The 25,943-nt window shown below is 44.4% G+C and overlaps 3 protein-coding genes across 5 annotated transcripts in view; 1 reads left to right on the top strand and 2 right to left on the bottom strand.

The window, feature by feature from the left end:
• LOC135510582 (active breakpoint cluster region-related protein-like) overlaps positions 1-2,628 on the bottom strand; it is a 24,651-nt gene extending 22,023 nt beyond the window's left edge. The window contains exons 1-3 of one of the 2 annotated variants that reach the window (XM_064931602.1): positions 2,510-2,628; positions 2,263-2,360; positions 2,046-2,150 (exon numbers count right to left, since the gene is read on the bottom strand). In XM_064931602.1, coding sequence (XP_064787674.1) covers positions 2,046-2,150; positions 2,263-2,360; positions 2,510-2,561 — 255 coding nt within the window. In that variant the 5' untranslated portion in view covers positions 2,562-2,628. Of the gene's footprint in view, positions 1-543; positions 682-2,045; positions 2,151-2,262; positions 2,361-2,509 lie in introns of those variants that run through there. The other variant, XM_064931604.1, reaches the window with a different exon arrangement.
• Positions 2,629-3,685: 1,057 nt separating this feature from the next.
• On the top strand, positions 3,686-11,145 carry LOC135510086 (uncharacterized). The gene is made up of 9 exons (XM_064930879.1): positions 3,686-3,813; positions 3,995-4,140; positions 7,577-7,929; positions 8,338-8,403; positions 8,929-9,012; positions 9,251-9,678; positions 9,910-10,113; positions 10,816-10,923; positions 11,021-11,145. The coding sequence occupies exons 1-9, from the start codon at positions 3,686-3,688 to the stop codon at positions 11,079-11,081; spliced, it is 1,578 nt and encodes a 525-aa protein (XP_064786951.1). The 3' UTR covers positions 11,082-11,145.
• A 258-nt stretch (positions 11,146-11,403) lies between these two features.
• Positions 11,404-23,721, bottom strand: LOC135510583 (placenta-specific gene 8 protein-like). 2 transcript variants are annotated; one of them, XM_064931607.1, is made up of 5 exons: positions 23,595-23,721; positions 23,056-23,125; positions 21,213-21,314; positions 13,281-13,432; positions 11,404-12,800 (listed from the first exon to the last, which is right to left on the bottom strand). In XM_064931607.1, exons 3-5 carry the CDS (start codon positions 21,310-21,312, stop codon positions 12,660-12,662), a joined length of 393 nt encoding a protein of 130 aa, XP_064787679.1. In that variant the 5' UTR covers positions 21,313-21,314; positions 23,056-23,125; positions 23,595-23,721; the 3' UTR covers positions 11,404-12,659. The 2 variants fall into 2 exon arrangements, with proteins under 2 accessions (XP_064787679.1, XP_064787678.1); XM_064931606.1 differs by lacking the exon at positions 23,056-23,125 and having other exon boundaries at positions 23,595-23,719.
• Between the last annotated feature and the right edge of the window lie 2,222 nt (positions 23,722-25,943).

Genomic DNA, 25,943 nt, shown 5'->3' on the forward strand with positions numbered 1-25,943 from the left:
CTTTGGGTTGCTAGATGTTCACGTTATACATGAAGGTCAGTCAATCCGGAAAAGTTCAAGAACTTTTAAAGTTTCTTCAAGTGCAGTCGCATAAACCACCAAGAGCTATGATGAAACTGTCTCTCATGAGGACCGCCACAGGAAAGGAAGACCCAGAGGAAGGAAGACCCACCTCTGTTGTAGAGGATAAGTTTATTAGAGTTACCAGCCTCAGAAATTGCAGCCCAAATAAATGCTTCACAGAGTTAAAGTAACAGACACATCTCAACATCAGAGGAGACTGCATGAATCAGGCCTTCATGGTCGAATTGCAACAAAGAAACCACTACTAAAGGACACCAGTAAGGAAGAGACTTGCTTGGGCCAAGAAACATGAACAATGGACATTAGACCAGTGGAAATCTGTCCTTTGGTCTGATGAGTCCAAATTTAGAATTTAAGGCACATTTAACCAGCATGGCTACCACAGCTTTCGCCATCCCATCTGGTTTGCGCTTAGTGAGACTATCATTTGTTTTTCAACAGGAAAATGACCCAACACACCTATTTGACCAGTGATGGAGTGCTGCATCAGATGACCTGGCCTCCACAATCACCCGACCTCAACCCAATTGAGATGGTTTGGGATGTGTTGGACCGCAGAGTGAAGGAAAAGCAACCAGCATATGTGTGAACTCCATCAAGACTGTTGGAAAAGCATTCCAGGTGTTGCTGGATGAGAGAATGCCAAGAGTGTGCAAAGCTGTCATCAAGGCAAAGGGTTTCTACTTTGAAGAATCTTAAATATAAAATATATTTAGATTTGTTTAACACTTTTTTGGTTACTACATGATTCCATATGTTTCATTTCATAGTTTTTCTACAATGTAGAAAATTGTAAAAATAAAGAAAAACCCTGCGTAGGTGATTAGGTTTGTCCAAACTTCTGACTGGCACTGTATGTAGGAATTTGGGCAGATCATTTTTATAAATGATTTTATATATTAGTCATATTTTTGCTGTTGGGAAGAGAATCGGATGTTATGCATAAAAATATGTTGGTAGGACAAGGCTATGTATGTTTGTGCACATGGAAGTCAGTGATATATGTTTACTATAGGTTACAGTGGAGGTTGCTGAGGGGAGGACAGCTGATAAAATGCCTGGAACTGTCACGTTCTGACCTTAGTTCCTTTGTTTTGTCTTTCTTTTAGTATGGTCAGGGCGTGAGTTGGGGTGGGCAGTCTATGTTTGTCTTTCTATGTTGGTTTTTGTGTTCGGCCTAGTATTGTTCTCAATCAGTGGCAGGTGTCGTTAGTTGTCTCTGATTGAGAATCATACTTAGGTAGCCTTTTTACACCTGGGTTTCGTGGGTGTTTATTTCCTGTTTAGTGTTTGTCATTCACCTTACGGGACTGTTCGTTTGTTGTTTATTGGTTTTTGTTCAGTGTTCATTTTGCTTCATTAAATTATGGACACTTACAACGCTGCGTTTTGGTCCTCCGATCCTTCTCGCTACTCCTCCTCAGAAGAGGAGGAAGAGATCCCTTACAGGAACAGAGATAATGGAATGGCATCAAAAACGTGGATGCCATATGTATGTATTTGATAGCATTCCACTGATTTCGCTCCAGCCATGACCATGAGACCGTCCTCCCCAATTAAGGTGCCACCAACCTCCTGTGATAGGTTAATGTGGCAATACAAATGTAAAGTGACAAAAATTTGACAAAAATTAAAGGGCATTTAGTTTACTAAAATGGTCCAGTGTTTTTGTAATTTTGACAATAAGTAGACTAAATCATTACTTAAATGGCCAAAAGACTTAATTATATTTTAGTCAAAATTACTAAGACGAGTCAACATAAAGAGTGCCAAAATGTAAACTGTGGCACAATTCATAACCACATGCACTTTCACTTAAAATACACGTACAAACACTTAGACTACAAACACACCAAACTTACAAACTAGTAAACACACCAAAGCCCCCTGAGCCCTGAGCAGTGTGTGTGTTAGAGAGAGACTTAGAGATGTCAGTGTGTGTCTGTGTGTGTGTGTGTTACCATCAGCAGTGTCTCCAGCTCGTTGAGGTAGATCCTCTCACTGTCCAGGATAGTTCTCAGCACCATGAGCCTCCTATCCAGCATCTCTACAGGGGTACGCAGGACCTGAGAGAGAAAACACTCTGCTGTAAGTGTGTGTGAGTGTGTGCATTTATAAGAGAAGAAGACTATTTGGATTTGGGTTAGGAGACGGAGGCGCCGTAGTGCACAGACTCACAGGGGTGTCGGGCAGGTCCATGCTGTCTGTCTGGTGGGGGGAGAACAAATCCTCCTCTGGGAACACATCCTCCTGCAGTCGATCAGGACTTGGCTCCACTAAGATACAGTACAAACACACATAATTTACATAGAAAGATAACATTCATACACACACACACACAGACAGACAGACAGACAGACAGACAGACAGACAGACAGACAGACAGAGGCATGCACACACACACAAAACACATAAATGTACTTGCCTGGAATATGCTGTGACTCAAGGTAGGCAGCTGCCTCCATGAAGACCTCCATAGCTCTAATGTCCTATCTGCAACACTCTGGGCTAAGTGACTGTGAGACTGTCTCGAGAGGAGTAAATGAGAAAACACTCTGCAGTCGTTAAACTTCCTGTTTCGGTGATGAAGATAAAAAAAATAAGTGTGTGTGTGTGGGGGGGGGGGTGTACATCAGGACATTCTGAGTGACTCATTTGAAAATAAAATCTGCATTATCCGACATCCAATAGCCTAATTTGACTAGTTAAAAAACTAAATTACCTTGGGATCTGGTTCTATAGGCTGTTCTCAGATAAGGGTGGCAGGTAAGCCTGGCAGTTGAGATAAGTTGGGTCAGTAACCTAAAGGGTTGCTGGTTCAAATCACGGACTAGGTGAAAAATCTGTTGATGTGCCCTTGAGCAAGGCACTTTGCCCAAGTCACTCTGGATAAGAGGGTCTGCTAAATGACTAAGATGTAAATTATTTAACCTTTTACACAGGATGAGAGCAGTGAGCTCAACTCTGCTTGACATCTCAGCTCACCTTGATGGTTAACCATACTCCTGACTGCAGCACCTTGGACAGCACACACAGGAAACGGATGGTATGTACACATGCAGCTCTGATATCACAAGTGCGACGCACAAACACTTGTGATAGGCCTACTGATGACAAGCAAAATGATAATGTCTGCAGTCACTTGCTGCAATTATAAATTGGGAGGAAAACACTGACATGCTGGAATGTTTTTAGTGCATGTTTGAGAATATTTTATACATAATGATATGGTTTATATGTGTTAGAGTCAACCAATCACTTATAACGAATAGTTTATTAGAAGGACAAAATGTGGCTTTTGTAATTTTTCTTTGGTTCTTGATTTATGCAACATTGCCATCTAGTGGTCATTTTTTGTAATTGTTTTAATCTGACAAAATGTATTTAGGCTACGTGATGTATTGTTGCATAGTTCTATTTTTTGGTGAGCTCACGTTTGCATCGAAGTTACATTATGACATCACATAGTGAAGTTCTCTGTCTTGTAATTCTAGAATGGCTGGTTACAGTTACATTCAAAGGCTGATCATATAGATGTGTAGATCCGGTTTCCTTTTCCTCTCTATCCTCTGAGTATTTTCGGAGAATTTAGGAAAAGAGAATGTCGGACCAATCCAAATGCACCACCATCTATATGTCTCGGGAGTTGAGACAGGCCAGCGACAAGGCTCTATCGACAGGTGCTCAAGAGATACGCTTTCCAGACCATAAATTACCACCATCTCTTCGGTAAGAATGTTTATTTTATAGCTAGGTCCAATAATATTCGGATAATCTGTGATCTCCATCAAGCGCACTTGGAAGATGACTGATAGCAAATCCGAGATGCCTTTTTTAATGATTCCTTGCATGTGAAAATGTTTCAATCCCTCTCCCTCTCTCTGTGCTGTCTGTTGTGTGTGTAAATCAGAATTGGTCAAATTCAGTCACACCATTTGAGTTTAGGAATCCGCCGCTCTTTCGCCTCCACGGACCTGCTCACCAATGCGCACCCGCATTCAGCACACAGTGCACTTTCCCTGGACAGCCTGGAGGGGGTGCTATCGCTACACTCAGGTATGGACCAACCACAGCCATTGATTTCTATTCTCTCTCTCTCTCTCTCTCTCTCTCTCTCTCTCTCTCTCTCTCTCTCTCTCTCTCTCTCTTTCTGTCTCTGTCTCTCCCTCCCTCTCTCTCTCTCTCTTTCTGGCTCTCTCTCTCTCTCTCTTTCTCTCTTTTTCTCTCTCTCTCTCTCTTTCTCTCTTTCGCTCTCTTTCGCTCTCTCTCTCTTTCTCTCTTTCTCTCTTTCTCTCTCTCTCTCTCTCTCTTTCTCTCTCTCTTTCTCTCTCTCTCTCTCTCTCTCTCTCTCTCTCTCTCTTCTCTCTCTCTCTCTCTCTCTCTCTCTCTCTTTCTATCTCTCTCTCACTCTCTCTCTCTCTCTCTCTCTCTCTCTTCTCTGTCTCTCTCTCTCTCTCCCTCTCTCTCTCTCTTTCTGTCTCTCTCTCTCTCTCTCTCTCTCTTTCTCTCTTTTTCTCTCTCTCTCTCTTTTTCTCTCTCTTTCTCTCTTTTGCTCTCTTTCTCTCTCTCGCTCTCTCTCTCTTTCTCTCTTTCTCTCTCTCTTTCTCTCTCTCTCTCTCTCTCTCTGTATTTTTATTTTTATTTTATTACGATGCTACTCGTCCTGGGGTCTCTTTCTCTTCTTTACTTCTTTCTGTGGATGGATGCCCAGTTTCTTACACACACTTCTCATTTCACCTTAAAATCTCATGTGTAACTTTATGGGACACTCCCTTTCTGTCTGGCATTTCTTACAGAAAAATTATTCAGTCATTTATATCTCTCTTTCTCTCTCTCTCTCTCTCTCTGTCTCTGTCTCTGTCTCACTTTCCCTCCCCCACCTTCTCTAAACACTTACTAATTTCATGAGAAAAGAAAGTGAAAGATAGAACACACCCAATTGATACAGGAAAAAGGTGAGGAAAGGGTTTAATAATTTCTAGAAGTGCACTGAAGTTCAAAGACCTTGAGCATTTGTGTGTTTCAAGTTTCATTAGTCATATGTGCGGGATAATGCTTCTCGATGCAACAACAACAAGAAATGATAAAAGATAAGAATATGAATATTAAATATTTTAGCATAGGTATAATAGAGTGTGTGTTTTGTGGGAGGGGGGATTGGGGGGCAATTGTTTAAATTGTGCAGTATTTATCAATCTTAATAAGACTCTGAATTTTTTTTAACAAGTTGGTGCTGCTGAGTATGGCTGGTGGGAGGCCTGTAGCGGGGCACTGTCCCTATTTGGACTCAAGAGATTTTAGCATTTTTTTTAACAGCTGTAACTGCCAATACCTGCAGTCTTTAGAAAAATGTGCCGCCCCTGGCATGTTGCCGTCCTGGGCGTCTGCCCATGTCGCCTATGTCAACGTAGGGATGGTGCCAGGTTTCCTCCAGACGCGATGCTCGGTATTCAGGCCAAAGAGTTTCCTCAGACCAGAAAATCTTTTTTCTCATTGCATGTATGATTTCGTCTGGCCACTCTACCATAAAGTGCTGTAGAGATGGTTGTTCTTCTGGAAGGTTCTCCCATCTCCACAGAGGAACTCTAGAGCCCTGTCAGAGTGACCATCGAGTTCTTGGTCACCACCCTGACCAAGGCCCCCAATTGCTCAGTTTTGCCGGGCGGCCAGCTCTAGGAAAAGTCTTGGTGGTTTCAAACTTCTTCTATTTAAGAATGATGGAGGCCACTGTGTTCTTAGGAACCTTCAATAATGCAGAAATGTATTGGTACCCTTCCCCAGATCTGTGCCTTAACACAATCCTGTCTCGGAGCTCTATGGACAATTCCTTCGACTTCATGGCTTGGTTTTTCCTCTGACATGCACAGTCAAGTGTGGGACCTTATATAGACAGGTGTGTGCCTTTCCAAATCATGTCCAATCAGGGAATTTACCACAGGTGGACTCCAATGAAGTTGTAGAAACATCTCAAGGATGATCAATGGAAAAGGATAGACCTGAGCTCAATTTCGAGTCACATAGCAAAGGGTCTGAATACTTAAGGCATAAATAAAGCATGTCTGTTTTTTATTTTTAATACATTAACAAAAATGTCAAAACTGTTTTCACTTTGTCATTATGGGGTATTGTGTGTAGAGGAAATTGTTTTATTTAATCCATTTTAGAATAAGGCCGTAATGTCATAAAATGTGGAAAAGGTCAAGGGGTCTGAAAACTTGCCAAAAGCACTGTAAGTGGACATTATAAAGGGCTATATTTTCGGCCAGTTTTTGTGGCAGTTATAATGCATGTTTTTTTAATAGGCTACGTAATAGGCTATATGTGTTTTTTCAATATGGCCTGTGTGCTTATTGAGTTTGACACCCCTGCTTTAGGGCATTCGTTCTACCATTTATGACATTCTTCTGGTGAGCAATTCCACTGTCTCTGGCTGTAGCCTACAGCTAATTTTCTATATTTTGCGGGTTAGAGTCGGGTGCGGGCTTCAGATTTTCACTTTATCACATATAGTCAGGCGGTTGAAGATGGGTTATTAGCAATTGCGTGTGCGGGAGCGGGTGAAAAAAACGTTGACCCGCTCAGCACTATTTCTCATATTCTTTGGGGAGAACCCTGAGGTCTGTGTGGGAGTGTGCATGAGCGAATGCATCTGCGCTAAGGTATAGAGAATCAGAGCAGGTGGTCAGTCCAGTTCAAGTTTTCATCAAATGGCTTGTAGCAGAGATGAGCCTGTTGGTATCAGACCTTATTAGGGGTGTGCCGAGTAGTCAGACAAAACGAGTATCATAACGGATATGTGCAATTTTCTGGATACGTTTATGATCAGAGTAATTTTTGTAATTATCCGTGATAAAAATAAAAAATACAAAATTAGGTGCCAGCAAACATCTTTTCATGTCAGTCATGTGCAAGGTTCCATGTGGTTTAAATCATGGTACTGGGCCGTAATGCAACCAGTCTGGATGTTCTCGATGGTGAAGCGGTAGTATTTGGAGAGGACCCAGGGTGGCATGTCCATTTGTGTGTGTGTGTGTGTGTGTGTGTGTGTGTGTGTGTGTGTGTGTGTGTGTGTGTGTGTGTGTGTGTGTGTGTGTGTGTGTGTGTGTGTGTGTGTGTGTGTGTGTGTGCGCGTGCGTGCATGCAATTGCTTTTAGCCTTGTCATGTTTCTGCTAGTATTTTCCAGTTCCCCACATGCTGTGTACTCCAACTCATCAGAATCAAAGTTGTCCACCATGGTTTACACTTTAACCCATGTCATCTCAAACCATGACATAATTTTCCCAATATAGTGCACTACTGACCAGAGCCTCTTGTCTTCAAAGTAGTGCACTACTAAAGTAATAGGGTGCCATTTGAGATTTGGACATTATTGGAAGTTTAAATCAAGGTGGACAACTCTAGTCCCGAAGAACCACAGTGTGTGGAGGCTTTTGTTCAAAACCAGATTTGGCCCATGAAACATAATAGACTACCTTTCCCCTTTCCTATCAGACTCTAGAGTGGAGCTCCAGCCTACCAGTGACACCACCCTGAACCCCAGGAGCTCCCACAGCAGCCGGCTTTCCCTGGAGGCCATAGCGCTGCCTGCAGGCGGGGAGGGGAAGTGCAGCGACGGAAAAAAGAGTTTGGGCACGGAGCACGAGGAGAACTGGCAGGACGCCAGGGACGGCGCCAGCGAGTTGCACCCTGAGGATGATGAGGATTCGGGGTCCCTTGAGTCCATCGATGAGGAAGAGGAGGAGGAAGGGTTAATGGTGGTAAACCTCAAAGCAAGTAAAGAGAAAAGGAAAAAGAGACATGATGTGGAGGGGACTTCAACTGAGAGCCCATCAAAGTACCTACAGGTCAGGCAGTGTAGAACTGATGTTTGGGGTTGTTTGCTTTAACATATTGGGAGACAGGTGGATGGTACATATTGGTGGAGGATGGAGTGAGAGTTACACAAGTTATTCCCATTCAATGTTATTCAATGAGTCCCTTGTAAAAGTACTTAAAAACTGAAAAGAAAACCCACTATTATCATTAAGGTTGTTTGAATGAGCTATTTCGATGTTGAAGCTATTGTGTTTTTATATTTGCAATGGTTACATCCACCACTCAGGAAGTGTGGTTAAATCCACCACCCAGGAAATGAAAAACATGTGGCAAGGCTTTGAATACTATTGTGGTTCCCCTGGCTTTAGATTCTGCAGCATTATAAGAAACGTCTGTCTTGTTTGTTTCTGTATTTTCTTTGGCTTTTGTCCCTGCAGGAATTCCATAGTTTACCCAAGAGGCTAGTGCCCTCTGAGATCACCCACTGTCTGTATGAACTAGAGGTGAGTAACAGACAGAAAGCAACTAAAACTGTGGGTTGGATTCAAGTAGTATTGGGGTTTCTTTCTGTTTGAAAAGACTGAAATTTCAGCTTGTTTGCACAGGTGGGGTTTGTGGACCGGCTGACACCATCGCCAGACAATATAAGTTAATAGACCAATAAAGAGTTTGCCCTCCTCTCTGACAATAATTGTTCGTTTTCAGGTTACATTTCCCACCAATTAGGCTCCTCCAATTAGGTCCCTCACTCAGGCCACTCCCAGACAGTCCTATCTTGAGAAATAGCTTTTTGATAAGAATCTATTTTTGTTTCCTTTCGACGATTTTAATTAAACAATCAATGTAAGGTACTTAATTCTTACCCAGAAAATCTTTGATATTGACATGAATACGGCTGCAGTGAACACAGATGTGTGTGGAGATGTTTGTTCTCTACTAACTACTCTGTCAGCTCGTAATGCTGGCATCTTGCCAGGTCTTTCCCGGATGCAAATAATAATTAACTTCCTTCCCTCCCTTTCTCATAGGAGGAGTGCAGGGGAGTGGAGAGAGAGAGCGACAGTGTCAAATGGAAGATGGAGCTAATTCATCGCAGTGTGGTCACAGTCCAGGTGAAAGAAGGAGGTGGAAAAGGGAGGAGCGAAAGAGAGAGAGAGGGAGACCATGGCAAATGTGAAGAGGGATAAGATGTTCTAGCGTTGATAGCTTTGCTAAATATGCTATGCTGGAGACAAATTCCAAATAGATACAGTATATTGTACATGGAATGCTCCTTTAACAGAAGTTTTTCTGCTGGTGCTAAATGAATTCATTCTATACTAGATTTTCAGGTTTGTACGTTATTTTCAGGAAACACTGCGGACTCTTCTGAAACGCCTGGTGGAGGCTCAGAGCAACGAAGCCCTGGACCCAACCCCAATACCGACCACCCACCACCTCCTCTCCACCACCCACCACCGCCCCCCTCACTCGCCCTCTCACTCCCTCTTCCACTCCGCCAACCCTCTCTTGCTGGCAGACGCCCCCACCAAGATCCTTTCCACCTCCCAGGTGAACCAGGTGCCCTCCAACCTGTCCCAGTGTACACACCACCACTGCCTGGCTCACCGTTCCGTGGCGCGCCGCCCATCCGAGACTTGCCTGACCGAGGCCAATGCCACCCTGACCCAGGGCCACTGCTGCCCCAGGACCACAAGCCCTGGAACCGCCACCCTGACCAGCTGTGCCCAGCGGGGGAAGGAGAGGGCAGCAGCCCTCCACGCCATCACTGACCTGAGGTACTGGCAGTATAGATGCAGGCAGCCAATCATAATAATAATAAGAATAATAATAACACTAATAGATGTATTTTATGCAGCGCTTTTCATTACATACAGAATCAAACAGACACAGATGCACATTTACATTTCCTTTCACCATATTCAGCAAACAAAAAAAACACCAGTTTCATGAAAAATATTGATTTACAGTATGTGGCCTTCTCCCCCCTAACCTCTAACCCCCTATAGGATGGACGTAGAGCACCTGCGCGCGGCCTATGAGGAGGGGCGCCAGGAGCACCGGGAGACCCTGGGGGTGCTGAGGGCCTTCCAGAAGGACATGGGTACCCTGGTGTCCCACTGGCAGAGAGACAGACAGGACAGACAGAAGCAGAGTGACGTCGGCACACAGCTGGAGGCTATCAGACAGCAATCCAGCAACGTCACTGAGATGTGAGTGGGGGGGGGGGGGGCAGAGAGAAAGAAAGGGAGACATACCTTGTGAGAAAGAGAGTGGAGGAGCGAGCAAAGGGAAGGAAAGCGAGGGAACGGAATGGTTAATAGCGGTCACCTGAGGCCTCGAAGGAAGAAAGAGAAGTCAGCAGACATTTTGAGACGAGTCTGTTCCTATTTGCCCCTTTCGATTATTATCATCATCTCTGAACCATCGCAGAGGACTGGTAGCTAAAAGAAAACAACCACATTTCCTCAAGTCTTATCATTATTTTATTAGTGTTTCTTTATGCAACCAAATGAAATGGTGGTCGCTGAATATGATGCTGATAACAAAAGGCTTGTTTGGTGAAACATTTGGCTAAAATCAAATCACATTTATTCGTCACAATCACAGTTAATAGCATGTATAAAATGTGCAGTGAAATGCTTACGTGTTCGCGCCCTCAACAAAGAAGTACATTAATCAATTATCAATAATAACAATGAAGAGTCAAGTCAACAATAACAAGTAATAGTAGGAGTAATAGCGAGTAGCAGAAATGGGCTCTGGGGTGAGGTGTGTTAGTAAGAGCATGTGTGTGTGTGTGTGTGACTGTGTGACTGTGTGTGTGTGTGTGTGTGTGTGTGTGTGTGTGTGTGTGTGTGTGTGTGTGTGTGTGTGTGTGTGTGTGTGTGTGTGTGTGTGTGTGTGTGTGTCAGGACTCGGCAGGCAGTTGCTGTGTTCGGTAAAGTGGGGCTTCAATTGGAGGGGCTGGGAGCAGTAGGAACTCTGGTCCGCTCTGCCTCTACCGTGCTGACACCCAACAGGTAGGAGTTAGTGTGTGTCTGTGTGTGTTACCTATTGGTACGACTGTTGCATGCACCATGTTCTGTGATCTGATACTCAATGCTTGTGTGTGTGTAGCTCTCTGCTGTGCCAGTGCTGCACTTCCAAGACAATGGATGGAGAGAGCAAAGAAGACTGAGGGCAAACATATAGTATTGTCTTGATTGAAACCGTTGAAATAAAACGTTTATCTGGAAATCTTCTTTCTGTTTTTTCCTTTCCTTTTTTTTAACATTCTCACGGAGTTCAACTTAACTGCACATTAACTTATGTTAATCTTTAACTTTTTCAAAAATGGAAACAGGTAAGTCATTCACTATATACTGCTTTTGGAATTCAGTCACAGATAAATGTCATAAATGTACTGAACATCTTGTGGGACACTGTTGACGGTAACACACACACACACACGCGCACACACGCACACACACAAAAGGATCACCAATACTCATTTGAACAACTTTGTAAAGGTAAGACGTGTAAATGCTTTATTTAAAAACACTTATTGAACAAGCAGGTGAAATCAAGGACAAAGCAACAGAGAAAACAGTGTTCCGTCTGTAGCTCAGTTGGTAGAGGATGGCGCTACCAGGGTAACGGGTTTGTTTCCCGGGACCACTGGTATGTTACATTTATGCACGCATGTCTGCTAAATGGCATACACTATCATTTATATATAACATTCAATTTTAAATTGCTGTTGCCGTTTGAATCATGGTTCAAGCATTTTACATTTACAACAGTACATTTAGTCATTTTACACTTATCTAAGGTACTCATCTTTAGGTAGCGAGGTAACACAACCAAATAGTCATAATAGACCAAACTTTTTCTTAGTAGAGCAACTATCAGCAAAGTCAGGGATAGTAATACACGACAAGTGAAAGTGTGCAAGAAAGGCAAGTAGCCTACATGTTAAACTGTAAAAGAAATGTTTAAAGGTCCAATGCAGCCATTTTTATTTCAACATCAAATCATTTCTGGGTAACAATTAAGTACCTTACTGTGATTGTTTTCAATTCAAATGGTAAAAATGTACAAAAATAGCTTCTTAGCAAAGAGCAATTTCTCAGGCAATGATTTTGTTAGGACTGTCTGGGTGTGGTTTAAGTGAGGAGGGGAAAACTGACAATTTGCTGTTATTGGCAGAGAGGTTTGGAACTCTCTTTCTTATTGGTCCACTAACTCATTTATAGCCTGGTGATGTCAACATGGAAGGCCAAAACTCCTACCTACCAACACAGGGGGACATTTCAGGCAGTCTTTTTACACAGCTCTTACACTAAAAGAGCATTATTATAATTTTCACAATTTCACAGTATTATTCCAACTTCATAGTGTGGAAATATATATAAAACACATACAAATCACGTTTTTGACTGGACTGGACCTTTAAAGCCTGAGATTAACATTCAATGGTTACTATGAGATGAGTAAATGGTATAAAATGTCTCTCCTGCAGTCACATCTGAAGTATGCAGTACATTCAACATATCGTTGCTATAAACTGGAATGGTATTCTATCTTGATATGGCCATCACTATTTGGCTATGCTAGAAATTATGAAATTGTGTAATTTTTCAATCACAAACCCAAACTGTAAGCCCGATCCTTAACCTTTACACAATATAAGGAACAAAAAGTTAGTAAAGCACTTGCTCAGCAGTTAAGACCCTTCGAGACTTTGCCATCTATTCCCTACCCTCATTTTGGGGTCCTAAGCCATGCGAACTTGTTGGGTGACCACGTGAACCTGTTGGGGGCCTGATGTGGTCTGAGTCTTAACCTCACGAGCCATCTGGCACCAGGTACAGACGTAGCAGCAACACACCAATGCGACGTCTCCACACGTCGAACCCTGAGAGGGGGAAGAGGGAAGGGGAGATGGATAGAAAATGAAAGCAGAGGACAAGAACATGTCAACAGGACAGAGTTAAAAGGGGATGAGGACAGAGGTGGAGAGAAGAATAGTGGGTGTAGCACAAGTTCAGGGGAGAAGGAGAGAGAAAAGGTTGAGTTTAATTCCATATTCAGTGTTATATTTAAAGGGTAATCAAGGCAATAACGACACTAAGAACAACAGCATTGAGGGGTGGGTTTAAAGGGGTGGTGGGGAGGGGTGGGGGGAAGTGCACCAACGTTATTTGTTCACACCTCAAACATCTGGTAGTTTCCAAAACCATATCCCCTCAGATGGGAAAGTAAGAAATGCTGTGGATGGCAACAGATGTGGGTGCTGTGGATACCACCACCCACCTACCCCCTCCCTTTTTCCACTCTCACCTCACCCTCCCTGCTCTCCCCCATCGGCACTCCCACCCTCTCGCAGGGCTCCTACCTGGATGCCGTAGCGTTCTCTCATGGAGGAGCGCATGCAGCAGGAGACAGCCATAAAGGCACATGGGTCCAGGAGGGGCATGCAGAGACACCAGCCGAAGTGGGAGGCCGTCTGACACTGAAAACAGGGGAAGCACCACAAGGCACAGCAACCTGGGAAACACACACACACAATTGAAGGTCAACGTACAGTCGTGGCCAAACGTTTTGAGAATGACACAAATATTAACTTCCACAAAGTTTGCTGATTCAGTGTCTTTAGATATTTTGTCTAATTGTTACTATGGAATACTGAAGTATAAATACAAGCATTTCATAAGTGACAAAGGCTTTTATTGACAATTACTTGACGTTGATGCAAAGAGTCAATATTTGCCGTGTTGACCCTTCTTTTCAAGACCTCTGCAATCCGCCTTGACATGCTGTCAATTCACTTCTGGGCCACATCCTGACTGATGGCAGCCCATTCTTGCATTCTTCCAATCAATGCTTGGAGTTTGTCAGAATTTGTGGGGTTTTGTTTTTCCACCCGCCTCTTGAGGATTGACCACAAGTTCTCAATGGGATTAAGGTCTGGGGAGTTTCCTGGCCATGGACCCAAAATATTGATATTTTGTTCCCTGAGCCACTTAGTTATCACTTTTGCCTTATGGCAAGGTGCTCCATCATGCTGGAAAATGCATTGTTCATCACCAAACTGTTCCTGGATGGTTGGGAGAAGTTGCTCTCGGAGGATGTGTTGGTACCATTCTTTATTCATGGCTGTGTTCTTAGACAAAGTTGTGAGTGAGCCCACTACCTTGACTGAGAAGCTACCCCATACATGAATGGTCTCAGGATGCTTTACTGTTGGCATGACACAGGACTGCGCTCACCTTGTCTTCTCCAGACAAGTTGCTTTTTTTCCGGGTGTCCCAAACAATCGGAAAGGGGATTCATCAAAGATGAATTTACCCCAGTCTCAGAAGTCCAATCCCTGTTCCTTTTGCAGAATATCTGTCATGTCTTATTATGTCTGTTCCTGTCCTTTCTCTTCACTCTGTCTCTCTCTGCTGGTCTTTTTAGGTTACCTTCTCTGTCTCTCCTTCTTCAGCTGTTCTACATCTCCCCTAACTAGCTCATTCACTCTTTCCCACCTGTTCTCTCTTTCCCCTCTGATTAGGTCTCTATTTCTCTCTCTGTTCCTGCTACTTTCAGTGTCTGATTCTTGTTTGTGTTTTTCATGCCAGAAGCAAGCTGTCGTCTCGTTTGCTTCCACCTTGTCCTATCCTGTCGGAGTCTGCTTGGCAGGTGCATCCTGCACTATACTAACGTTCTTTTTGTTCCATTGACAACGTTGGAAGAGGATTTATGCCATTCCTGTTTTTCATTAAAGAACTCTGTTTTCTGTTAAAACCGCTTTTGGGTCTTCACTCAAGTACATAACAGAAGAATCAGACCAAGAATGGACCCAGCGGCTCCGGACCCTTTTCACTCCGCCGTCGAGATCCAGGGAGCGATGCTAGGCAGACACGAGGAGGAATTGTCTGCTGCTCGACATGCCGTTGAGACCCTGGCCGTCCAAGTCTCCGACCTTACAAGACAGGTTCACCAACTCCACCTCGATCCACCGCCCACTTCCAGGGTTTCCGAGTCTCCGGAGCCCAGGATCAACAACCCGCCGTGTTACTCTGGGGAGCCCACTGAGTGCCGCTCATTCCTCACTCAGTGTGATGTGGTGTTCTCTCTCCAGCCCAACACTTACTCCAGGAGCGCAGCCCGCATCGCCTACGTCATTTCTCTCCTTACCGGACGGGCGCGTGAGTGGGGCACGGCAATCTGGGAGGCGAGGGCTGAGTGTATTAACCAGTATCAGGACTTTAAGGAGGAGATGATACGGGTTTTTGACCGTTCTGTTTTTGGGGAGGAGGCTTCCAGGGCCCTGTCTTCCCTATGTCAGGGGAATCGATCCATAACGGATTATTCTATTGAGTTTCGCACTCTCGCTGCCTCTAGTGACTGGAACGAGCCGGCTTTGCTCGCTCGTTTTCTGGAGGGTCTCCTCGTCGAGGTTAAGGATGAGATCCTCTCCCGGGAGGTTCCTTCCAGTCTGGACTCCTTAATAGCTCTCGCTATTCGCATAGAGCGACGGTTTGATCTTCGTCGCCGAGCTCGTGGAAAGGAGTTCGCGTTCTCCGTTGCTCCCCTCTCCACATCACTGCCACCTGCCGCATCACTGCCACCCTCCTCCGCCGGCTCGGATGCTGAGCCTATGCAGCTGGGGGTATCCGCATCTCGGCCAAGGAGAAGGAACGGAGAATCACCAATCGCCTCTGTCTCTACTGCGGCTCCGCTGGTCATTTTGTCACCTCATGTCCAGTAAAGGCCAGAGCTCATCAGTAAGAGGAGGGCTACTGGTGAGCGCAACTACTCAGGCCTCTCCTTCTGGATCACGCACTACCTTTCCGGTCCATCTCCGCTGGCCCGGTTCATCTGCTTCCTGCAGTGCCTTGATAGACTCTGGGGCGGAGGGCTGTTTTATGGACGAGACCTGGGCTCGGGAACATGACATTCCTCTCAGACAGTTAGGGGAGCCCACGGCCTTGTTCGCTTTAGATGGTAGTTCTCTCCCCAAGATTCAGCGTGAGACGCTGCCTTTAACCCTCACTGTCTCTGGTAATCATAGCGAAACCATTTCTTTTTTAATTTTTCGTTCACCTTTTACACCTGTTGTTTTGGGTCATCCCTGGCTAGTGCGCCATAACCCTTCTATTAATTGGTCTAGTAATACTATCCTATCCTGGAATGTTTCTTGTCATGTGACCTGTTTAATGTCTGCTATCCCTCCTGTTTCCTCTGTCTCTTCTTCACAGGAGGAGCCTGGCGATTTGACAGGGGTGCCGGAGGAGTATCACGATCTGCGCACGGTGTTCAGTCGTTCCAAGGCCACTTCTCTCCCTCCACACCGGTCGTATGACTGTAGTATTGATCTCCTTCCGGGAACTACTCCCCCGGGGTAGATTATACTCTCTGTCGGCTCCCGAACGTAAGGCTCTCGAGGATTATTTGTCTGTTTCGCTCGACGCCGGTACCATAGTCTCCTCCTCCTCTCCCGCCGGAGCGGGGTTTTTTTTTCAGAAGAAGGACGGGTCCCTGCGCCCATGCGTGGATTATCGAGGGCTGAATGACATAACAGTTAAGAATCGTTATCCGCTTCCTCTTATGTCTTCGGCCTTCGAGATCCTGCAGGGAGCCAGGTTTTTCACCAAATTGGACCTTCGTAACGCCTACCATCTCGTGCGCATCAGGGAGGGGGACGAGTGGAAGACGGCGTTTAACACTCCGTTAGGTCACTTTGAATACCGGGTTCTTCCTTTCGGCCTCGTTAACGCTCCAGCTGTCTTTCAGGCACTAGTTAACGACGTCCTGAGAGACATGCTGAACATTTTTGTTTTCGTTTACATGGACGATATCCTGATTTTTTCACCGTCTCTCTCGATTCATGTTCAGCACGTGCGACGCGTCCTCCAGCGCCTTTTGGAGAACTGTCTTTATGTGAAGGCTGAGAAGTGCACTTTTCATGCCGCCTCTGTCCCTTTTCTCGGTTCCGTTATTTCCGCTGAGGGCATTAAGATGGATCCCGCTAAGGTCCAGGCTGTCATTGATTGGCCCGTTCCTAAGTCACGCGTCGAGCTGCAGCGCTTTCTGGGCTTCGCTAATTTCTATCGTCGTTTCATCCGTAATTTCGGTCAGGTGGCAGCTCCCCTCACAGCCCTTACTTCTGTTAAGACGTGCTTTAAGTGGTCCGTTTCCGCCCAGGGAGCTTTTGATCTTCTTAAGAATCGTTTTACATCCGCACCTATTCTTGTTACACCTGACATCTCTAGTCAGTTTGTTGTTGAGGTTGACGCGTCAGAGGTGGGCGTGGGAGCCATTCTTTCTCAGCGCTCTCTCTCTGACGGCAAGGTCCATCCTTGCGCGTTTTCTCTCATCGCTTATCGCCGTCAGAACGTAACTATGATGTTGGTAATCGCGAACTGCTCGCCATCCGCTTAGCCCTAGGCGAATGGCGACAGTGGTTGGAGGGGGCGACCGTTCCTTTGTCGTTTGGACTGACCATAGGAACCTTGAGTACATCCGTTCAGCCAAACGACTTAATGCGCGTCAGGCTCGTTGGGCTCTGTTTTTCGCTCGTTTCGAGTTTGTTATTTCTTATCGTCCGGGCTCAAAAACACCAAGCCTGATGCTTTATCTCGTCTCTTCAGTTCTTCTGAGGTCTCCACCGACCCCGAGGGGATTCTCCCTGAGGGGCGTGTTGTCGGGTTGACTGTCTGGGGAATTGAGAGGCAGGTAAAGCAAGCACTCGCTCACACTCCGTCGCCGCGAGCTTGCCCTAGGAACCTTCTGTTCGTTCCCGTTCCTACTCGTCCGGCCGTTCTTCAGTGGGCCCACTCTGCCAAGTTAGCCGGCCACCCCGGCGTTCGGGTACGCTCGCTTCCATTCGCCAGCGTTTCTGGTGGCCCACTCGGGAACGTGACGCGCGTCGATTTGTCGCCGCTTGTTCGGTCTGCGCGCAGACTAAATCTGGGAACTCTCCTCCTGCCGGCCGTCTCAGACCGCTTCCCATTCCCTCTCGACCGTGGTCTCACATCGCTTTAGATTTTATCACCGGACTGCCTTCATCAGCGGGGAAGACAGTTATTCTTACGGTTGTCGATAGATTCTCTAAGGCGGCTCATTTCATTCCTCTCGCTAAGCTCTCTTCTGCTAAGGAGACGGCTCAGATCATTATCGAGAATGTTTTCCGAATTCATGGCCTTCCGTCTGACGTCGTTTCCGACAGAGGCCCGCAGTTCACGTCTCAATTTTGGAGGGAGTTTTGCCGTTTGATTGGGGCTTCCGTCAGTCTCTCGTCCGGCTTTCATCCCCAGTCTAACGGTCAAGCCGAACGGGCCAATCAGACTGTTGGTCGCATTTTACGCAGTCTTTCTTTTCGTAACCCTGCGTCTTGGTCAGAACAGCTCCCTGGGCAGAGTACGCCCACAACTCGCTTCCTTCGTCTGCTACCGGTCTATCTCCTTTTCAGAGTAGCCTCGGGTACCAGCCTCCGCTGTTCTCATCTCAGCTCGCCGAGTCCTGCGTCCCCTCCGCTCAGGCTTTTGTCCAGCGTTGCGAGCGCACCTGGAAGGGGGTCAGGTCGGCACTTTGCCGTAATAGGGCGCAGACTGTGAGGGCCGCTAATAAGCGTAGGACCAAGAGTCCTAGATATTGTTGCGGTCAGAGAGTATGGCTCTCCACTCAGAACCTTCCCCTTAAGACAGCTTCTCGCAAGTTGGCCCCGCGGTTCATTGGTCCGTTCCGTATTTCTCAGGTCATTAATCCTGTCGCAGTGCGACTTCTTCTCCCGCGCTATCTTCGTCACGTTCACCCGGTCTTCCATGTCTCCTGTGTTAAGCCCGTTCTTCGCGCCCCCGCTCGTCCCCCCCCATCCTTGTCGAGGGCGCACCTATCTACAGGGTTCGTAAGATTTTGGACATGCGCCCTCGGGGCCGTGGTCATCAGTACCTAGTGGATTGGGAGGGGTACGGTCCTGAGGAGAGGAGTTGGGTTCCCTCTCGGGACGTGCTGGACCGTTCGCTGATCGATGATTTCCTCCGTTGCCGCCAGGTTTCCTCCTCGAGTGCGCCAGGAGGCGCTCGGTGAGTGGGGGGTACTGTCATGTCTTATTATGTCTGTTCCTGTCCTTTCTCTTCACTCTGTCTTTCTCTGCTGGTCTTTTTAGGTTACCTTCTCTGTCTCTCCTTCTTCAGCTGTTCTACATCTCCCTAACTAGCTCATTCACTCTTTCCCACCTGTTCTCTCTTTCCCCTCTGATTAGGTCTCTATTTCTCTCTCTGTTCCTGCTACTTTCAGTGTCTGATTCTTGTTTGTGTTTTTCATGCCAGAAGCAAGCTGTCGTCTCGTTTGCTTCCACCTTGTCCTATCCTGTCGGAGTCTGCCTGGCAGGTGCATCCTGCACTATACTAACGTTCTTTTTGTTCCATTGACAACGTTGGAAGAGGATTTATGCCATTCCTGTTTTTCATTAAAGAACTCTGTTTTCTGTTAAAACCGCTTTTGGGTCTTCACTCAAGTACATAACAATATCAGTCTGTCCCTGATGTTTTTCCTGGAGAGAATTGGCTTCTTTGCTGCCCTTCTTGACACCAGGCCACGCCCCAAAAGTCTTCGACTCACTGTGCGTGCAGATGCACTCACACCTGCCTGCTGGCATTCTTTAGCAAGCTCTGTACTGGTGGTGCCCCGATCCCGCGGCGGAATCAACCTTAGGGGACGGTCCTGGCGCTTGCTGGACTTTCTTGGGCTCCCTAAAGCCTTCTTCACAACAATTGAACCGCTCTCCTTGAAGTTCTTGATGATCTGATAAATGGTTGATTTAGATGCATTTTTACTGGCAGCAATATTCTTGGCTGTGAAGCCCTTTTGTGCAAAGCAATGATGATGGCACGTGTTTCCTTGCAGGTAACCATGGTTGACAGAGGAAGAACAACGATTCCAAGCACCACCCTCCTTTTGAAGCTTCCAGTCTGTTATTCGAACTCAATCAACATGGCAGAGTGATCTCCAGCCTTGTCCTCCTCAACACTCACACCTATGTTAACGAGAGATTCACTGACATGATGTCAGCTGGTCCTTTTGTGGCAGGGCTGAGATGCAGTGGAAATTATTTTTGGGGGATTCAGTTCATTTGCATGGAAAAGAGGAACTTTGCAATTAATTGCAATTAATCTGATCACTATTCATAACATTCTGGAGTAAAGGCAAATTGCCATCATTTAAACTGAGGCAGCAGAATTTGTGAAAAATAATATTTATGTCATTCTCAAAACTTTTGGCCACGACTGTAGTATGTGACACTTGATAGTTCATATACAACAGATTAGAATGTCATGAAACAATGTTTGGTCATAGAGTGAAAATAGAGGTAAAACTATAAACAAATGTATGTAAATTAACTCATTTTCAACACATATTTCTCCTCTCCCGATCTTTCTTCCTTCTCTCCGTCGATCATTTATCCTAACTTCCTCCCTCTGCCCCTCTCCTTCAGTCTCTAGAGAGCTCTCAACAACCACAGATCAAATCTTTATTTTTAAGGAAGCCGACTAATATATATATGATAATGGATGGGCAGGGATGGCATCAAAATAATTCAGCTTTCTCTCCTGTTCACTGTGGATGTTGATGTAAAATGTCCTGATAAAACCAACCCTATCCCACCCTGTAACGTTTAAGGGTCTGATTTCACCAGTTTATTGACATTCCAGTAACACAGCCCCCACTGTGTTACTGGAATGTGACGTCACACATTTGGTTCGAGCTTCCTGTGTTTCATTATCCAGTGAGGTTGTTTCTCCTAGACCCTCCCATCCCATGTAAGATTTGCAAAGTAAGAGATGAGCTATAAAACTGAACACCCCCCCCCCCACACACACACACACATGGCAACAAGTATAGATTTGCAGGAAATGTAGCTTTAAAACTGCAACATTTTCTCTTAGCCTCAGGACAATACGTGTAGAATAGCATTATAAAACTGCACACGTTTCTCTCTGCACCATGTCAAAATGTGTTTCAAATGCAGGAAGTTAGCTGATTTCCCTGGGGAGGTCGGTTCCCTGGGGCCAGGGGGTATCAGGTATATGTCTGGTTGTTGGTACAGTATTCTCTCAGTAAATCAAAGTATATGAAGTGCAAGATTATTCGAACTAGTCTCTAGTCACGACTGACTGATTTTAATTTAAATATATAACAAATATATACTCGGAAAGAAGAGCCCGAGGAAAGAAATAACAAAACAATATATATACATTACAAAATAAAAACATAAATCTAGATTTCATTCTGCGTTTTGAGATGAGCATATTAGGTTAGTGACTCTATGATGACTTACAGGTGCCCATGTCAGAGCAGCAGTCACACAGTCCTGTGCTCCATTCCCCCGACCTCTGGGTGGTTGTTACAGTGGTGATCTGCTGCTGGTGGACAGCCATGGCTACACCACACCCAAGGAGAAAGAAGGAGGTAGGGAGAAAGGGAAGGAGGGAGGAAGAGAAGGTATAAAGAAAGGAAGGAAGTTAGGGAGGGAAGGAAGGAAGAAGGGGGGGGGGAGAAATTACATTTAGTGGGGAGAGAAATGCATCGGTCTGAAAAGAGGTTTTAAACCCATGAAAGGAAGTAGTTACACTGAACAAAAATATAAACGCAACACGCAACAATTTCTACGATTTTACTGAGTTACAGTTCAAATAAGGAAATCAGTCAATTGAAATAAATGAATTAGGCCCTAATCTACAGATTTCACGTAACTGGGAATACATATTTGAAAAAGGTAAAGGCGTGGGTAAAAAAAACTGTCCGTATCTGGTGTGACCACTATTTGCCTCATGGATCAAGACACATCTCCTTCACATAGAGTTGATCAGGCTGTTGATTGTGGCCTGTGGAATGTTGCCCCAATTCTCTTCAGAGGCTGTGCGAAGTAACTGGATATAAGCAGGAACTGGAACTCGCTGTCGTACACATCGATACATGTCTTATGCCTGCCCATAACTCCACCCCCATCCTGGGGCACTCTGTTCACAACGTTGACATCAGCAAAGCGCTGGCCCACATGTCGCCATGCACGTGGTCTGCCATCTGCCTGGCACAGTTGAAACTGACGTTCATCCGTGAAGAGCACACTTCACCAACATGGCAGTGGAAATTGAAGGTGAGCAATTGCATACTGAAGTTGGTTACAACGCCAAACTGCAGTCAGGTCAAGATCCTGGTCAGGACGAAGAGCATGCAGATGAGCTTCCCTGAGACGTTTATGACAGTTTGTGCAGAAATTCTTCAGTTGTGTAAACCCACATTTCCATCAGCTGTCTGGGTGGCTGGTCTCAGACAATCCCGCAGGTGAAGAAGCCGTATGTGGAGGTCCTAGGCTGCCATGGTTACATGTGGTCTGCGGTTGTGAGACTTGTTGGACATACTGCCAAATTCTCTATGATGACGGCATATGGTAGAGAAATGAACATGAAATTATCTGGAAACAGCTCTGGTGGACATGCCTGCAGTCAGCATGCCAATTTCACGCTCCCTCAAAACCTAAGACAACTGTGGCATTGTGCTGTGTGACAAAACTGCACATTTTAGAGTAGCCTTTAATTGTCCCCAGTACAAGGTGCACCTGTGTAATGATCATGATGTTTAATCAGCTTCTTGATATGCCACAGCTTTCAGGTGGATGGATTATCTTGGCAAAGGAGAAATGCTCACTAACAGGGATGCAAACTAATGTGTGCACAACATTTTAGAGAAATAAGCATTTTGTGTATGAAACATTTCGGGGATCTTTTCTTTCAGTTCATTAAACATGGGACCAACACTTTTTCTATTCAGTATACATGTAACATTTCCCCCAAAAGTTTTGTTGTTGCTGCAAACAATGACCTGTGCCTGTATCAAATAATGTTGAAGATTAATATTGAATAATATCAAAGATTCACTTTGAAAATCATCATGATTGCTCTATCTGTAGGATGATTTTCTGATATGCCTGCAGTACCAACTTTTCTATGACGTAAAATCATACATTCCCTTCCTTATACTAACACATTTTACAGCCAATACCGTTCAGTCACCTTGCTAGATAGATAACTGACCCACCACATGCATATAACAATTATATGAAATGATAGGCTATGCAAAGTAATCATTGTTTTCTGACAGATATATTAATTGAACCTTACTTTTGATTGATTGAATTATTATAGTTTCGTGAATCTTCAGGATGCCCAGGCCAGATCGGGTTACAAGACACTATTTGCAATAGCAAGAGGAAATAATTATATATTGACGTTTACATATACGGTATACATAAATACACACGAAAACGAAAGACTATTGAAAAACAAAACCCTGATATTTCAATTATATAGTGTATCTTGTCGAATCTTCCATGTTTTTGAAATAATATTTGCAACCATGAAGACTTATTTTCTAATTAACCATTCATGTTTCTCTTCATCACTAATTCAGAGTAGTTCTGGTTTCTTATTGGTGGGGAAAGTATAAACACACATCATTCGATTAAATCAAATAGCCAAATTAGTAATGTTAGTTTAACATACAAGATCCATTATCGCAATGAACGTCTACAATGGAATATTGAAGAGACTGAAACCAAAAGAGGACGGTTTTTAACCGCAATGTGCTATTAGTTGAAGATGGTATGTGTTTTTAGAAATTGGCAACTAGCTTTACAGATACATGTAATTTGTAATCTTACCTTTTTATACGTATTAACTATAACGCCTGAGAAGAGAGAAGTTGCAACACAGGGATCAACGGTTGTTCTGTTTCGGGATGTGACGGCAGGCAGCCTAAAACACCTACAATGGAAGTTGGCCTCGGTAGAGTTTCGTTTTACACAAATAGAGGTGTTGGCAATGTAACGCGATAAACCTTGTTGAGTACAGTTAGTGTGGGTTCAGTGAAATTATGATGAATATCAGGATGATATTTTTATTTATTACTGTGCTTTCTACAAGTAGGTACACTCGAATAATCTGACATACTCATTACAGAGTATGGGATTGATTGAAGCTCAATTTTAAATTCAAATTTCCCTACCATCATATCTAAGATAGTATGACAACCGGGGCGTGTATTCATTGATGCCAAGGGTAGCTAGAATTCTTTTTTTTTATGTAGAACGTTTTTAGTTTTTATGAACCTTTATTTAAACAGGTGAACAAGCTGAGACAGTCTCTTTTACAGTTGTGCCCTATGATACAAAAAAAAAAACAGAGTAATCAATAAGAATTTAAAACCAAACAAAATAAAATAATATAAAAAGTACAAGATGGAGATTAAATCAAATCAAATTTTATTTGTCACATACACATGGTTAGCAGATGTTAATGCGAGTGTAGCGAAATGCTTGTGCTTCTAGTTCCGACAATGCAGTAATAACCAACAAGTAATCTAACTAACAATTCCAAAACTACTGTCGTATACACCGTGTAAGGCGATAAAGAATATGTACATAAAGATATATGAATGAGTGATGGTACAGAGCAGCATAGGCAAGATACAGTAGATTTTTATTTATTTTTATTTTACTAGGCAAGTCAGTTAAGAACAAATTCTTATTTTCAATGACGGCCTAGGAACAGTGGGCTAATTGCCTGTTCAAGGGCAGAACGACAGATTTTGTACCTTGTCAGCTCAGGGATTTGAACTTGCAACCTTTGCAACCGGTTACTAGTCCAAAGCTCTAACCACTAGGATACCCTACCGCCCCAATGGTATTGAGTAGAGTATATACAGTATATACATATGAGATGAGTATGTAAACAAAGTGGCTAGTGATACATGTATTACATAAGGATGCAGTAGATGATATAGAGTGCAGCATATACGTATACATATGAGATGGATAATGTAGGGTATGTAAACATTATATTAGGTAGCATTGTTTAAAGTGGCTAGTGATATATTTTACATAATTTCCCATCAATTCCCATTATTAAAGTGGCTGGAGTTGAGTCAGTGTGTTGGCAGCAGCCACTCAATGTTAGTGGTTGCTGTTTAACAGTCTGATGGCCTTGAGATAGAAGCTGTTTTTCAGTCTCTCGGTCCCAGCTTTCATGTACCTGTACTGACCTCGCCTTCTGGATGATAGCGGGGTGAACAGGCAGTGGCTCAGGTGGTTATTGTCCTTGATGATCTTTATGGCCTTCCTGTAACATCGGGTGGTGTAGGTTTCCTGGAGGGCAGGTAGTTTGCCCCCGGTGATGCGTTGTGCAGACCTCACTACCCTCTGGAGAGCCTTACGGTTGTGGATGGAACAGTTGCCGTACCAGGCGGTGATACAGCCCGCCAGGATGCTCTCGATTGTGCATCTGTAGAAGTTTGTGAGTGCTTTTAAAATAAATACACTTCTATAAGAAAAACACACATTGCAAAAAGCAATCACAGTTTATAATAAAAAGTTCATGTAATGAGCATTTAAACTGTTTCACAGGCACCAAAACATCTAACTGGAGTTCTTTCTGCGATTTATTCCATGACTAGTGGAGCATGATATTCAAGTACCGTTTTGCCTAACTCGGAGTGAATACGGGGTATCTCTACCACTAGCATGTCATGTGACTGCGATTATAACGGTGATTCTGATCCAACCATTAATTCATACATTGTTGTGTCCCTGGCCCGATAGGATGGAAGTTCAATATGTAGCTAGATGTGGAAGGCTAATGTTAACTAGCTAACGTTGCCCATGAAATGAAGTTAGGCTAGCGGGCAAGCATTTTAGCCAGGTAACCTAGGAAAACAAAAAATAAAAGCGTGCACTGTATGACAGACTTATATACTTTTTTGTCAACATGAAAGAAAGGAGGATGGCATTGGCGTTTCTCTACTAGTAGGGTGAGTGAACATGTTTTTCTACTTGCACAAACACACGCACACACAGAAATCAGAAACCATGGACAGCCACATCATATTTAGCTTATGTTGATTGGACTAAATTGTTTTCCGTTTATTTTAGTTGTCACTGTATTAGACTAAGAAGAGGTGATTACATGATGTTGACATTTTGAAGTTGAAATGGTGCTGGAATAGTGGTGACAGT

Source organism: Oncorhynchus masou, chromosome 23, assembly GCF_036934945.1.
Source record: "Oncorhynchus masou masou isolate Uvic2021 chromosome 23, UVic_Omas_1.1, whole genome shotgun sequence".
NCBI lineage: Eukaryota > Metazoa > Chordata > Actinopteri > Salmoniformes > Salmonidae > Oncorhynchus > Oncorhynchus masou.

Bases quoted from the DNA above. Each gene is read 5' to 3' on its own strand.
- LOC135510086 (XM_064930879.1), top strand. From the start codon at position 3,686: ATGTCGGACCAATCCAAATGCACCACCATCTATATGTCTCGGGAGTTG. The intron at 9,679-9,909 runs GTACTGGCAGTA...AACCCCCTATAG, and splicing joins CACGCCATCACTGACCTGAG to GATGGACGTAGAGCACCTGC. The intron at 10,924-11,020 runs GTAGGAGTTAGT...GTGTGTGTGTAG, and splicing joins ACCGTGCTGACACCCAACAG to CTCTCTGCTGTGCCAGTGCT.
- LOC135510583 (XM_064931607.1), bottom strand. From the start codon at position 21,312: ATGGCTGTCCACCAGCAGCAGATCACCACTGTAACAACCACCCAGAGG. The intron at 13,433-21,212 runs GTAAGTCATCAT...TGTGTTTCCCAG, and splicing joins CTGCTCTGACATGGGCACCT to GTTGCTGTGCCTTGTGGTGC. The intron at 12,801-13,280 runs GTAGGAGCCCTG...TCCCCCTCTCAG, and splicing joins GAGAACGCTACGGCATCCAG to GGTTCGACGTGTGGAGACGT.